At 44.3% G+C, this 15,209-nt stretch overlaps 1 protein-coding gene across 7 annotated transcripts in view; it reads left to right on the top strand.

Annotated features, from left to right (window-relative positions):
* The window catches only part of MEGF11 (multiple EGF like domains 11), a 345,431-nt gene that overhangs the window by 108,741 nt on the left and 221,481 nt on the right, over positions 1–15,209 (top strand). For all 7 annotated transcript variants that reach the window (XM_083411873.1, XM_083411869.1, XM_083411871.1 and 4 more), the window contains exon 6: positions 2,572–2,664. In XM_083411873.1, coding sequence (XP_083267999.1) covers positions 2,572–2,664 — 93 coding nt within the window. The remainder of the gene's footprint in view (positions 1–2,571; positions 2,665–15,209) is intronic.

The following is a 15,209-nucleotide window of genomic DNA, read 5'->3' as shown; positions in this document are numbered from 1 at the left end:
GGCCCAATATCTCATGCTAAATGCATTTGCAACCAAGTTGGCTGTTTTGGCAGGGCTTTGATGTAGGTCGTATTATTACCAGGCTGAATCCAACTCCATACTGATCTTCTACTCATGCCAAGAATGCTAATAATAAACTAATCAATGAGGTGCTGGATTGTTCTTGTGAAATGGTCCGTCATGATGGGGCAGGGTGGGGGAGAGATGCAAAAGTGGTGGAACAGTCTGCTCACAAGAAGGACTGGCTGTTGCCCTGGGTGGTGAAAACGATGTTACCTTTGCTTGCTTGCTTGCAAGAGAGAGTTTTCTTTACCCCTGGGTTCTTTGGCAGTATGCAGAATAGGGCAGTGCCTAAGAGCGCAGGCTCATCTTTATTTTAGCTTGACCTTTTGGTACAAGTAATTTTTATAGTTCCATTAAATGGCGAGATCGTTTGCAAAAGTACATTAGGAAGAGTGCCGTGGGGACCACTATCCTATTATGTGGAATGTTAATAGAATGAAAAATTAATTAAATGCTAAAGATTACAGCAGGACACATTCTTTTCTCTCTCTCTCTCTCTCTCCCACCCCACCAAAAAATACTAATTCATGGGACAGATATAGAAACTTGCACTAACTGCAACTCAATTTTCAAGTGGGAGGGTAGATTTGATGCATTGAACCCAAAGCTGCCATTTTCAGTGTAGGCAGTTAATCAAAACTTCTTCTCTTCAGAGGTGCAAAGCACCTTTCAAACCCTCTAGCTCATTTGTCTTCCGAACTCTGCCTAGTAAGTCTTTCTATTTCCATTTTGCAGCGAGAATAATTGAGGCCACTCAAGATTATCGGGTAAAGTCAGGACTTTTCAGAATTCAGATTCCTCTTCATAATTGCTTGGGTCCAATTCTTGTCTACCACTGGCTTGTGCTGTAGGAAGGGATGGGACTCAATGGTAGAACATCTACTCTGCATGCAGAATGTCTGGGTTGGACTGATAGACTGGTTATAGAGCTGCTGCCAGTCAGTGCAGTCATTACTGAGGTACATGGACCAATGGCCTGAGTCTGTATAAGGCAGCTTCCCATATTCTTAGGTTTCTTTTTTAATGCCCAGGTTTCTGTGCAAGAGATATTTTAAGGATTATTGAGATAAAGTCTGCAAAGCTCTTTAAATGCTAAGGAAAAGCACAATGTAAGACTTAGATTTTTAAGTGCTCAGTAGAGTTGTGGCAACAGGGTGTCTGGCTGCTAATTACGGTCTGATGCTACACTGTAAAATCCAGCCATTAAAACTGACTATTGGATAACTGTGTGTGTGTGTGTGTGTGTGTGTGCGTGTGTACTCTTTTTTTGCATGAGTCTGTATAGCTCTCCAATCAGGAGGAGGTGGGAATGCCACTGTAACAAATGTCTTATTTTCTGATATCTTACAAGTTTGGTACAATACAATACAATACAATACAATACAATACAATACAATACAATACAATACAATACAATACTGATTTGCTGTTTTTGTTGCACCAAAGTAACAAAATATTGTTCACACATTTAGCAATTTTGTGAATTACTTTCTTTTTCAAATGGCAGATGTGGGCCCCCAGATTCAGACTGGGATCCTGGTAGTGATGGTGGGCGTGTTTGTGGCTTTAACCCTTTAATTCTCCCCCAGACTGTAATTCTGATTCATCCCAGTCTCCTTGCACCCACAATTGCATTAGGAGGGGAAAGCTTCCAGCGGCACAAAGATACCCCTCCAATATAAATAGTAGGTTGGAACTTCCAGCCTGGATTGGTACGGCAGCAGAGGGGGGAGGGTTAATGCCCTCTATATCTGCATCAGAATCCTCACAGAGATCAGGTCTTCTGTTTGTGTGAATGCCACATCGTCTAGTTAACTCTGAGCTTATATCTTGATCAAAGCAACATCTATCTTTTAGATCCTGCAGGGTTTGACCTCTCCCTGCTGTATCTGAATCCAGTGAATAGTCTGTTGTTGTTGTTTAGTCGTTTAGTCATGTCCGACTCTTCGTGACCCCATGGACCAGAGCATGCCAGGCACTTCTGTCTTCCACTGCGTCCCGCAGTTTGGTCAAACTCATGCTGGTAGCTTCGAGAACACTATCCAACCATAGTCTAGTCTAGTGAATAGTCTGGTTCAGACATTAACACTAAACCATTGTCTTATATTGCTGGAAGAAGCTGCAGGGATCCTCAGACATACACATCCCCCCCCTTCTCTTCCAGAGCAGCTGTAAGGAGGGGCCAAGGCTCATTCTGGTAACACTAAACCATGGTTTAGCATTACATCCAAACAAACCATTATGCCTTAATAGCTCTTGAGCAGAGCCAGACGAGATGGCGAAGTCCTCATTCAAGGCATGTTCAGTGCCCTATGGAGGCTCAGCCCAGATGATTTGGGTTCGTTGTTTTTGTGTGTGAAAAATATATTGCCATACATTATAAAACCCTTAAGGATGCAGACAAGTGAAAAAAGGTTGGTAATCCCTGCTGGTAATCTACACAAATCATACCCCTGCTCCCCTTACATTGCAACATAACAAATATATGATTTTCTTCCCTGTTTGCAGCTCTCTGCACAGAAGAATGTGTCCACGGAAGGTGTGTTTCTCCAGACACGTGTCACTGTGAACCTGGATGGGGGGGCCCAGATTGTTCCAGCGGTGAGTAGAAAAAACAGCATTGATTCTCCATAGCCTTCCTACATAGATGTCCCAAGAGGACAGTGCCTTATGGTAAATCTTTTGGTTTCATTTGTCTATCCTGGGATGAGAACAACAATGCAAACGAAGCAGCAAATCTGTTACTGTTTTTATCCTGTTTTTATTTATTTATTTATTTTGGTCAGTTTGTTTTGATAATGTCATAAATGCACTATGACTCGTTTGTTGCTCGCTGTCCAAGCATATAAGCATCTTCTGTTGAGGTTGAGCTTCTGTAGTAGGGAGATTATTCCATTTCCCCATTACTGGGTTCTTTCTGCTATATGGGGGGGGGGGGAAATGTCATTCTTCTCTCGACCCACCCGTCTTGGCACCCAGATATAAAAGCTGTGGTGGTTGTTGAACGGAACATGGTTGTGCAAGTGTTGCAGACCCTTTCTGGTTTGATGTCTGTGTCATCGTTACTGGTAAGCTTTGCAGAGCTTCCTTCTCCTCCTGGCATCATGCTATCTTCCTTCTTCTTTTTAACCGTTGCAAACAAAGCCATGCCTTGCACTGGGGCTGGTTCCAGGGCTCAAGTGGCCCATGCCAAACAGCTGTCCTATGGGACTGCCTCCCACTCCTGATGCCTACCCTGAGTTTTTAATTAACATTATCTTCCCCACCCTGTCCCCTAGCACTATAGCATCTAATGGCTTCTGGATATCATATTGGATTTGCCCCACACCCCAAAAGCCTTGAAAGTTGAGTCATTCCAGAGTGGTGTGTGTATGTGTATGTAGGACTATGGATGCCACTGATGCTTTCATCCTCAAGGACAATTTCTAGGACCTTTTAAAAAGAAATAAATATTATTATTATTTAGTAATGTTAGCAGGAGTTAGTGGTGGGATCTGTCAGGGCACTTGTGCCCCAGTACCTATTTGAATTTGCCTCATTTTGGTGCTGGGCCTCCTGAATATACAGGCAGACTCTCTCTCCCCCCCCCCAGTTCAGCCTTTGACCTGCCTGGTGCTCTCTGGATATTTGGGGCCACAGTGCCCCATCAGCTCCAGCCATTATGGCCTTTGTGGGAAGGTTGGTCTAGTCCATTGTCATTTGCTGCCAGGGACTTCAGCACTGCACAGCCTAACATTTTTTTAAATCCTAGCTTATTTGAACTTATGTGGTCCCCTGGTGTACATTAAGTTTTATGAAACAGCTGAGTATACTTGTTTTATGATTTGTGCATTTAAATTTTTTTTTTTTAGTTAGGGCATCATTTTGTTCATGAAGAACATGGTATTTAATTCTTTGATTACTAATAAGATGCCCTTATAATGAGGATGATTAACATTGAGACATAACTAATGTCTTAAGGCATTAATTTCTTTAAAGAGGGTATGCTCTGAATAACATAATAAGCTAAGGAATTTCTTGCTGGGTCAGATGAAGAGCCACCTAGCACAGCATGGATAGATAGATGGTGATCGATAGATAGGTAGATAGATGATAGATAGATGATAGATAGATAGATAGATAGATAGACAGATATCTCTACCAGAATTCTAACAACCGGTAGTGTTGAGAATAGGTCCTATCCTATGGATGGACCACAGTCCATCTTCCTCTCTATTTCTAGAATGGCAGTGGTCTCATTCTGTCTCTGCAGTTTGAAGTCTCTTTAAGTGGTGACCCCAGGGACTGAACTTGGGGCTTCCTGCATACGAAACAAGTGCTGAGTCACCGCTGAGCTCCATCATTGTGCAGCTCACGTACTGGTTATTGTGTTTTACATAAGAAACTCGAGTCACAGCAAGGTTACACTCTCCCCTTGTTCTGCTCTACCACTTTAGGAGCCCACTTTCTTAACAAAAAAAAAAACCCCACAACAACCACAACATTGTTCTCAGGAAGCTTGTGTATGAAACAAGAGTAAAAGATGCTTTAGAACCATTCTCTTTCCTCTTTAAAGGAACAGTCAAATGGGGCATATATTCAAGGTTTTTCAAATATATTTTTTGGTGCTATAGCTTTGGACGTTTACCCATTTTGCTGCAGGGAACTGGGGCAGTTAATATCAGCAAAACTCGCTATGGCTATATCCTCTCGGAAGGATAACTTCTGTGCACCTGCATCCCAACTGACAAAAGAAGGCCAAATTTGTCTGCTCTTTGCTAATTTGGCAAATCACCCCATTTGCTGGCTTGGCAGACTCCTTCTAGAACGTGTACTTGAAAGTAAACATCAGAGTTACGCAATATAAGGTGACACATCTATTCCTCCAAATAATGGTAATAATCTTGTTAACTCTGCTGGAACAGATGGGTAAATAATACAGCTCTGTCCAATAAACATATTGTAGTTAACTGAGTGGGCGGCCTCCCTTCTATTCTTGGTATCGATTGGAAATTTCAGCAAACATCTGTGGAGATGAAGATGATGATGGAATGGTATTTTGGTTCTTTCGGTTGGAAGGCTGGAACACTCCCTCTTCTGCATCACAGATTTGGGTTTGAAGGATTATGGAAGCACATTGGCTAACAAGTAGCATTTTCTCTCCCCTCCCAAGTCCATACGGCTATATGGGTAGCTGAAAGTGTTGGTTAAGGAGATTGGGATTACAGTAGTTGAAGAGTGAGGGTGTAGTTTATGGCTACATCCAGGGAATTCCTAAAGGGTTACACTGATCCTGAGGAAAGAAAGGGATGTGTTTGGGGGAACTCAAAGAGCAGGTGGGAAGCCTTGTTTGAACAGGAAGCAAAAGAGGGTGTGCATGAGGAATGGGTTGCCTGATTGCCAAGGCAAGGGATTTCCTAGCACAGGCTCCCAGTGAGTGGCCAGAACTGAGTGTGGATCACACCCAATAGAGACTGCTCCGAGGTGGACAAAAACTAGTTGAACTGGAAGTGCCAAGGGTTGAACCTGGGACCTCCTGCGTGCAAAGCCAGTGCTTTACCCCTGAGCCACACCATACCCGCTCTAGGCCTGGTCTCTCACAGCTGCCAATAAGTGGTGTACGGTTCCACTTAAGGATGTTAAATTCCCTTGTCTTAAAGACGGGGGAATCTTTTCCTCAGAAGGCAGGCTGATAAGAGCTAGCAAGTCTGGATGAAATACTGAGTGGCTATTAATAGAAAAGCTTTTTAAAAGCCCTTGGTAAAAATGATTGTGAAATATTGCCCAGAAGTCATATTATTCTGGATTAGTCTTTTTATCATCTTCTTTTCTTTTCCTCTTTTTTTGGCCCACAGACACAATGCATACTTCTGTTAAATGTATGGTTTGGGGGCAAATGGCAGGGTGGGGCAATGGCAGAGCCGTAAAAACTCCAGTTGGTGTAACAAAGACAAGGCATGGATAAGGTTCCAGCCTCTATATAGGTATTTGCACCCTTGTGCAGACATTCTGCATTGTTCCTCTTTACGCTTGTTGTTTATTATTTTATCATTTCTTGAATCTCTACCCCACCCCTCCTTCCCCTTGAAGGCGCTCAGGGTGGTGGTGATGAATTGTGATGGTGGCAGCAGTCCCTGTTCCCTCCATGAACCCACAAAGATGTATGTCCACATTTGCATAATCTGCATACTGAAAAATGCAGTCCACACTGAATATCCGTACAGGGCTTTGGACAAATACCATTATGTGAATCACAAAAGGCCACTAATTTGGGAAGGGGATTTCTCTCTTTAAAGTGGAACCCTCTTTACATTAAATATTCCAGCTTTTAAAAATAATTAGGAATATTAAAGCACTGACAATGATGGAGAAGGAAGCATTATTCATAACTTTTATTTCCGCTCACTGGGCAAAGATCCAGCATATTTCATTTGCAAGAGGGCTTTTTTGGAGGCTGTAGGGAGAGGGATGTTAGCCAACTCCTAAATTAACTATTCTCTGGTAGCCTTTGCAAACGTTACCCCGGGATTATCCTTGATATCTCAGTGTACTCTTTTCATTAAATATAATTACTGCATTTGTTAGTCTTGGAGATTTGGATATCTTCATATCCCACTGGTGAATTCTGGAGAACTTGGGTTGTGAGCCTTAGAACAGTTTCCTCCTCCCCAATCTGGTACCAGATGTTTTGGACGATAGCAGGCATTCCCCCAGCCCCACCCCCTGCAGCACCATCTGCCTACTGCAGATTCTGGCTTCTAGGAATGGGGTTAGCTCAGTGGTAGAGCATCTGCTTTGCATCCAGAAGGTTTTGGGTTCAATTCCTGGCATCTCCAGATAGGGCTGGGAATGCCTCCTGCCTGAAACCCTTGAAGAGCTGCTGCCTGTCAGAGCCGTGGCCTGTTCTGCTTTGATACTTCCTGGCAGCTTCCTATGTTTCTGTGCCACTCTTCTGAGCTCTTTCCCCATCTGCATCAGAGTTTCTATCTGCCCCCCCCCTTTCCTTTCTGACTTTCTCCTCTAAACACCAAACTCTAAACATGGCAACATAGAAAGCTGCCTTGTTCTGAACCAGACCATTGGTCTATTGAGCTCAGTATTGTCTACCCTGACTGGTAGCAGCTCTCCAGGGTTTCAGGCAGGGGTATCTCCCAGCCCCACCTGGGGATGCCATTGGGGAGTGCACCTGGCAACTTCTGCATACAAGCCACTGGGACATTCCCCATCCCTCATAAACTGGTGGTGGTGCCCTCATACCACCAATGTTCGGGGCATGGCCCACTTGTTGAAGATGGACGATCCACAATCCCGTCCTCCAAACTGCTGGTCTCTTGTAGCCCTTATGATGGACCATAAATCTCATTAAAGAGTTTGGTGCTTGTCAAGGTTGAAGTGACTTTTAGAGACAGTTTATCAATAGGGAAAGGGAGTCTGTGCCATATTTGACTCGGCATGGCGCCTTGCCTACACTGTAAGCTGGCTGGCAGGCAGCTGCCTGTGCCTCCAGGCCTTGCTTTGATTTCATATCAGAAATCAGTAATATATAGAGACTTGATTACCATACCAATGAAAAACAGAAGTGGCGAGGTTCATCTGTTTTATATATAACAAAGACAACTGTTGAAATGAATTGTTTCCAAGGTCTTAATAATGTTAAAGGGGAATCATATCTAGCCAGTAAGAAGTTTCCAGCCCTCCCTCCCTCCCTCTTTTTTTTAAATGGCTTTTAAGTCTCACCCCCCTCCACCCTGGTGACATTTTAATTCATTCAACCTGAGCTTTGGTTGTTCAGATGCAGAAGAAAAGTGGCAAATGCTCAGTGCAAACCTTTCCTGCTCACCTGCTCAATGATTTCAAAGCAATTAACTTCAAACAGCAGCAGCAGGCTGGTTTGGGGCTTCCTGTGGAGCAGCGCAAAGCCATTGGGAATATACCTGGCTTTAAGCAGAGGCTCTCGTGGTTATGAGTGGCGGACATCCAGATTGATCAGTCTTCAGTACGACAAGTACATAAGCATGGCATTAGAGTACTCTTCAGCAAATGTCCTTCATACACAAGAGTGGCCTTTGGTATGTGGAAAGCTGTGCTGTCACATTTGAAATGAACCACATGTTATAGCAGAGGGAGGGACATCAGACCTGGGCACCAAATAAAGCCCTCTGAGACTTTCCCTAGCTAGTCTACAACCCACACCGGCTCTGCTTCACCTTAATGCTTAAAGCCCTAAAATGATTTAGACCCCAAATATCTGAGAGAGCACTTCCTTCCCTACAGATCCTCCCAAGTGTTAAGATCAGTTGAGGGGGCCCTTTTGACAGTTCCACCCCCCTCAGAAGTTTTGGAGTGGTGATGGCCCTGGAAAGGGTATTCACTGTGGCAGCCCCAACGGTGTGAAATTCCCTCCCCACAGACATCTATCTGCTACCTTCATTATATAGTTCTGTCATGTGCTGAAGATGCTCCTCTTTACAACAACAACAACAGTTTACAGTGGTGCCCCGCAAGACGAATGCCTTGCAAGATGGAAAACCCGCTAGACGAAAGGGTTTTCCGTTTTGGAGGTGCTTCGCAGGACTAATTTGCTATGGGCTTGCTTCGCAAGACGAAAATGTCTTGCGATTCCTTGGGGTTTTTTCCCGCTCCCCACCCCCTTTTTCTAAGGCACTAAGCTGCTAATAGCCTTTTAGCAGCTAATCCGCTAATCCCTTAAGCCTTTAATAGCCACTAATAGCCGCTAAACCGCTAATAGCGCTAATCCGCTAATCCGCTAATGGGCTTGCTTCGCAAGACGAAAAAACAGCTAGACGAAGAGACTCACGGAACGGATTCTTTTCGTCTTGCGAGGCACCAATGTATTATTTATACCCCATGCATCTGGCTCGGTTGCCCCAGCTACTCTGGGCAGCTTACAGCACATATAAAAACATAATAAAACACGAAACATTAAAAACTTCCTGATACAGGGCTGCCTTCAGATGTCTTCTAAAAGTTGTGTAGTTATTTGTCTCCTTGACATCTGATAGGAGGGCGTTCCACAGGGTGGGCATTGCTACTGAAAAGGCCTTCTGCCTGGTTCCCCAGAACTTCACTTCTTGCAGTGAGGGAATAGTCCCTCAGAGGTGGACCTCAGTGTCCAGGCTGAATGATGGGGGTGGAGACACTCCTTCAGGTCCCTTGAGCTATATACTTTTAGGGCTCACCCTATTATTGTGACTGTTACTTCTTTTGAACTGCATTTAATTCTGTATTTTGAAATTGCTGTCACTTGCCATGGGGCCTTCTAGTGAAGGGTGGGCCATAAATCGACTAAATAACAAAAATAAACACAAGGGGAAATTACATTATTTAAGCTACCCTGAAAAACTGCATACAAGGCTGTTGTTTGTTTGTTGTTTCAAAATTGTTCTCTTCAGAGTGTTTGTGTGGCTCTGAGCTATATTCCAGATCAGATTCTGCACCTTAAAGGAACATTTCCAAAAAGCCATTGGTAGTGCTTAAGGACCACAACTCTGACCTAGACCTAATTTCCTTTTTCATATGTAACTTTTTCATTGAATTTTTGAAGGAACAGTCCATTGTCAAAGCACTGTAATTACCTAGACCTAATTTTGAGATTGCCGGCAACTCTTGACATTGGGGCCACTTTACTGTAAGATATAGTCCTGATATCTGCAGCCTTTTGCAAAAAGGGCCAGGGTGATTAAAAATAAAATAAAATCTAAACTCTGCAGGTGATACATGAAAAGGAAAGTAGATTTTCCAGCTGATTGACCTGTATCCACAGGAAACCACAGGAGGGGCAAGTGCTCTTGTGATCGAATCCTGCTTCCTGGTTTCCCAGAGGGAACTGTTCAGCCACTGTGAGAACAGGATGCTGGACTAGATGGGCCATTGACCTGGTCCAGCAAGCTCTTTTTATGTTATTATGTTCATACCCCCCTTGGGCTGCAAACCTAGTTTTCGTACCAAGATCTTTAATTTAGCAATGCTTTGCTTGTTGTTGCTGTGGGAGGAAGAGGAGGAGGAAAGCACTCACGAGGATTTTTCATCTGAGAGAGGGGGAAGCTAGAGAGTGTGTACAAAGAATTATAGTACCAGCCACGGTGACAGGTTGGTCTGTAATCTGCACAGATAGTGTAGTTTTCATCACACTTCTCAGGACAAACTGTCATTAGAAGAGGAACCTATTTCATCTTTATCTCTGTCAAGAAAGAAAATAGCCAAGGTCATAACAGGCAAGTGTAATGTCTCAGCAAGATTCCTTTGAAGGTATATTCCTTGAGCAGCTGGGTGCTTGAACACTTGGAGATTTTCATGAATGAGAAGCACAGCTGGAAGATGGTTTTACAGAAGGCCGCATGTGGCTTGTTCCTACACACATGTATTTTCCATGCGGGGGGGGGGGGGAGTTAACATATGGCACAGATCTTGGTCACTTAGAAACATTTGCTCGATCAATAACTCTCTATCCTTATCCCAGACATAGGCAAACTCAGACCTCTAGATGTTTTGGGACTACAACTCCCATCATCCCTAGCTAACAGGACCAGTGGTCAGGGATGATGGGAGTTGTAGTCTCAAAACATCTGGAGGGCCGAGTTTGCCTATGCCTGCCTTATCCAGTCTGGGAAATGATAGGCTAGTAGAACGTTTGAATGGGAGGTTTTCATACACCTCTAATTGAGGGCTCAGTATATTTTAGAGGGTGGGGGCATAAGGTGGAGTCATGTGCAGCTATTCTTACTCCTCATTGAATAAAGTTTTATCATCATTGATTAGAAGCATTTGCTTGAGGTTGTGCTGTTTACTCCCCCAGAAGCTATGATCTGAGTCAAAGATGATTTGGCCCATCAAACTCTTGACAGGTAACAGAGGCCTTTGGAATGGGTTTGAGGAACACAGCAAGTCAGATCCATCAAGTTCTGGTCCATCAAGTTCTGTATTCTCTGCACTGACTGGTAGCAACTTTCCAGGGTTTCTAACAAGAGTCCTATTTGGAGGTGTCAGGGATTGAACTTGTAGTTGTATGCTTGAAAAATGGCGAGAAAGAGGTAACACTTCCGAATATCAGTTTCTGGAAATGGTGGGAAGTGCCCAGGTCCTGCTTGCAGGTTTCCTCACCTGTTTGGTGACTGTGAGAATAGGATGCTACACTAGATGGGCCATTGGCTTGATCCAGCAAGCTTTTCTTGTGTTCTTATCTCCTCTGCCACACTGCAGTGATCTCTCCACTGTCAAGATAGTGAAAAAGAGAACAACCCCCCCCCCAACCCTCTGAAACAAACCCACAAGCAGTTGCAATTTAAAACAAAGTAAAACCATCAATAATGGGACATGACCTGGAAGCTGTACGCCAGCTCCCTCGGCCAATAAAGCAAGATGAGTGCCGCAACCCCAGAGTCGGTCACGACTGAACCTAATGGTCAGGGGTCCCTTTACCTTTACCTTAAAACCATCAATATGCCAATCCTATGTCTGAACCTGGGGCCGTGGTGTATTTCACTCAAACCATGGTCAGTAAGCCAAGAACAAATCTTGGCTATCAGGTTTGGGCACAATGCCAAGCCAGGGATTGTGGTTTGTTTCTCCCACGCATTGGCACGGAGGAGCAAAGCAGCCCAGATGAGCATGTTGATGGTGAACAAAGTATGAGGAAACTTTAGCTCTCTGGTTGTTGATGCATGTCATTTTACATCCTTCCCAGTCATTGGCCATGCTTGCTGGGACTGTTGGGAGTTGCAGTTCAGCAACATCTGGAGGGCCAGAGGTTCCCCACACCTGCAGCAAGCCTTTACCTTTAGTTTACTATGGCAGTATTTTTGCAGTGGAAGATTGGTTACATCTTCGTTGTTGTCAAATGCAGCATCATTTTTTTTGAAAACTGCAAGTGGTTTTAAGATATGAATATGTGTGTAAAGCGTGGAGTGGGCGAGACTTGCATGCAAACAGCCTCCTGCATTAAAAGCAATCTGTCAGAAAACTGCCGGGTTTTACTGGTTTGATTGTGATGTCTTGTTTTCCAGCAGAGAAATCTGCTCCTCACCTGGTCCAATCATGTCCGTTTATGGGTGAGCACCTTTTATCTCCTCTGTGTGAGAAGGGGCATACACAGAAATAAAGATGATTAGGTTTGTGGCATTTATGAGGCAGGCAGAGCAGCTGAAAGGAAGAGAAGAGCAATTTGGGGGCAGGTTGGGGATTTTCAGAGCGACTTTCATTAACAGCAGGCAACATGTGCAATGCTGTATGATGTGGTGAATGCGTTCTTAGACTAAGGCAGCACTTCCCCAGCTTGCTGCCCTCCAGATGCTTGGAACTACAACTCCCATGAACCCTAGTCCACATGGTCATGTGGGCTAGGGTTGATGGGGGGCTGTAGTTCAAAGCATCTGGAGGGCACCAGATTGGGGTAGACTGGTTCAAATTCTTGCTGAGCCGGAAAGCTTGCCTTTCTCACTCCCTCTCTTCAACTGCATGTGATAGTGAGGATTACAGTTAATTTATTAATCACTACCTAAACCACAGACTGAAAGCAATTCATACATACGTAAGATAATTGAAAACAATGAATATGTTTAAAACAAGACAGGAGGGGGAAAAATCTCTTTACAGTAAGCCTGCAACTTACTAGAGGGTTTGGTTCCCATGAATTGCATGCGATAAAGAAAGAAATGTATAGTAAGCTAAGAAGGTCGCTTTAAAAAGGTCAGTGTAAAAAAACCCCAAGCAGTTAACAGCGAATGGTGGCTGCATTGTTAAGTTTTCCTCTTCTGAGTTTGAAATGAAATCACAAGAAGGGGTGCGGGGGTGGGGTTGACCGGTAGCCAGATGAAGATGATGAGCTTGGTCGTAGTTCAACATCAGAGCTGTTGCTGCTTTCCCCCCTTTTTTCTTTTGGTTTTTAAGACATGGTGATTGGCAACTGCCGCTCATCTTGAGCTCATCACACATTTCTTTGTAGGGTCTCAAAGTGTATGTAAATCCCATGGGTGATTTTTCAGGCTGCGTTCCATGGAGGGATCATATCATTCACGTGCTTAATTGCGCAGGAGATTTTTGCAGGTTCCAGCTTGCTGCCTCATGCTCAGCATCAACAACACCATCTTCACCCTTGGTGTCTGTGCATGATTTCACCGGTTTCTCAAGCTCTTCATCAGTCAGTGTTTGTGCATAGCCCTTGATGGACTATCCCACTTCTTCCTGGAGAAAATAAACAAAGCCATCACCACCCACTTAACTTGCCGTGTGCACAATGTCTCCCACTTCATTGTCCACCCTGGGAAATTGAGTGAAATTGTGCACACGTTCCTTCCATAAGTTCTGCCTGTGTACATTCATTGTTGCAGATTTGATTAGATCTATTGCTTCCTTGATTTAAGTAATACAGTGGGCAGTGTTGAAGGACTTCCAGCATGCCATGAGATATAGACCAGCAGTCATTATATAAAGGATCCATGAGAAGGTGGACTTTGTGTGATTTGCCTTGAAGTAGTGAGTCCAGAGGGAGGTTGTGTTGGGGGTGGGCTTACTGTAGTTGTTTTCAGAAAGTGCAGGTAATGGCCACCTGTCAGATCTTGACAGGGATGTTACAGGGCCAGCCACACTAAAAGCCCTCCTCTGAGTTACTGTGGAGTGGGCTTCTGATATCTCCTTTTGCATGTACACACCCAGAGCTTAATCTCCTACAGAGATTTGCAGGGATAAAAAATCAATGCATTTTTCCGTAGAGGTATTGGTATCTCATACTTAAGTAAAAGGTAAAGGTACCCCTGCCCGTACGGGCCAGTCTTTCCAGACTCTAGGGTTGTGCTCTCATCTCACTCTATAGGCCGGGAGCCAGCGCTGTCCGCAGACACTTCCGGGTCACGTGGCCAGCGTGACAAGCTGCATCTGGAGAGCCAGCGCAGCACACGGAACGCCGTTTACCTTCCCGCTGGTAAGCGGTCCCTATTTATCTACTTGCACCCGGGGGTGCTTTCGAACTGCTAGGTTGGCAGGTGCTGAGACCGAATGACGGGAGCGCACCCCGCTGCGGGGATTCGAACCACCGACCATGCGATCGGCATGTCCTAGGCGCTGAGGTTTTACCCACAGTGCCACCCGCGTCCCACTATCTCATACTTACTTGTTTCATTAATTGCATTATAAGCAAACAAACAAAACTTCCACTGAATTTGCCTGGGATACATCCCCTCCCATGGGGGGGGGGCTGTACCTTATTTAGCTCTTGCCATTCCTGTCCTATTTAATCACATTCCTGAGTACCGTTCAGAAAACTAGGACCCAGAGCTGCACCATCTTGTAAATGGATGGCTAGCTTCATGGCAGAGAAAGGGGGGCGGGGTGCTGACTCTGCAGTTATCAATGAAATTCAGAGCATTGTGATGGTTCAGCTTTTCACTTGCAAGTTTTGTACAGGGCACAACTAGGTTAAACCTGTTTGACTTCAAATATGGCTGAGAGTGCACCCAACTTTGGAAATAAAGGCCAATCAATTAAGAGAAGTTTGCTGGTCCCGGGGCCCCTTAAATCCAGAAAATGGAGAGGCTCCCTCCAGCAGATAGGCAAATAGATTCCTCTTTCTTTCCCCTCTCATCCTGCCACTCTCACCTACCTTTTAAAAAGTGGTTTTTTTAAATTCCAAATGATCTCCAGCTGCTGCCAAGCTGCCTATTAATCACAACAAACCTAGCAGATTGTGTTTATCCTTCATTCTCCAAGGGGTGTTGAGGACATGCGTTTTGGCCGTGTGAGTCCATCCATGTTTTTAAAGGTTCCAGGGTGTCCAAGACAGCCTGAGCAAGGGCAGTCTGTGTCTAGCAGCAGGAAAACATAATAGGAAAACATATATAAACACTTACATAAATAAACAAAGAGGAATCCCATAATAAAATATTGTATGCCTTTTCAAAGCAAATTATGAATTTTGTCAGACTAGATGAATTCATATATCAATGACTGAGACTTTATCTGGGTTAATGAAAATGTGATTTACTGTTCTACAATTCATTTCATGATCATTGGCTGGATTCTGCCCCACATTCTGATTTTTCAGGGTGATCGCTTCTCTTCCACCCTTGTCCCAAATGGATAGGGTGACAGTGCACCCTACTTTATAGGGTATGTCTCTCTGTCAAAGCTCAGAAAAGCTAAGTTTTTTTATTCAA

The sequence above is a fragment of the Podarcis tiliguerta genome (genome assembly GCF_965153285.1).
Source record: "Podarcis tiliguerta genome assembly, chromosome: 14".
Classification (NCBI taxonomy): Eukaryota; Metazoa; Chordata; class Lepidosauria; order Squamata; family Lacertidae; genus Podarcis; species Podarcis tiliguerta.
This window is presented reverse-complemented; position numbering and strand designations above follow the sequence as displayed.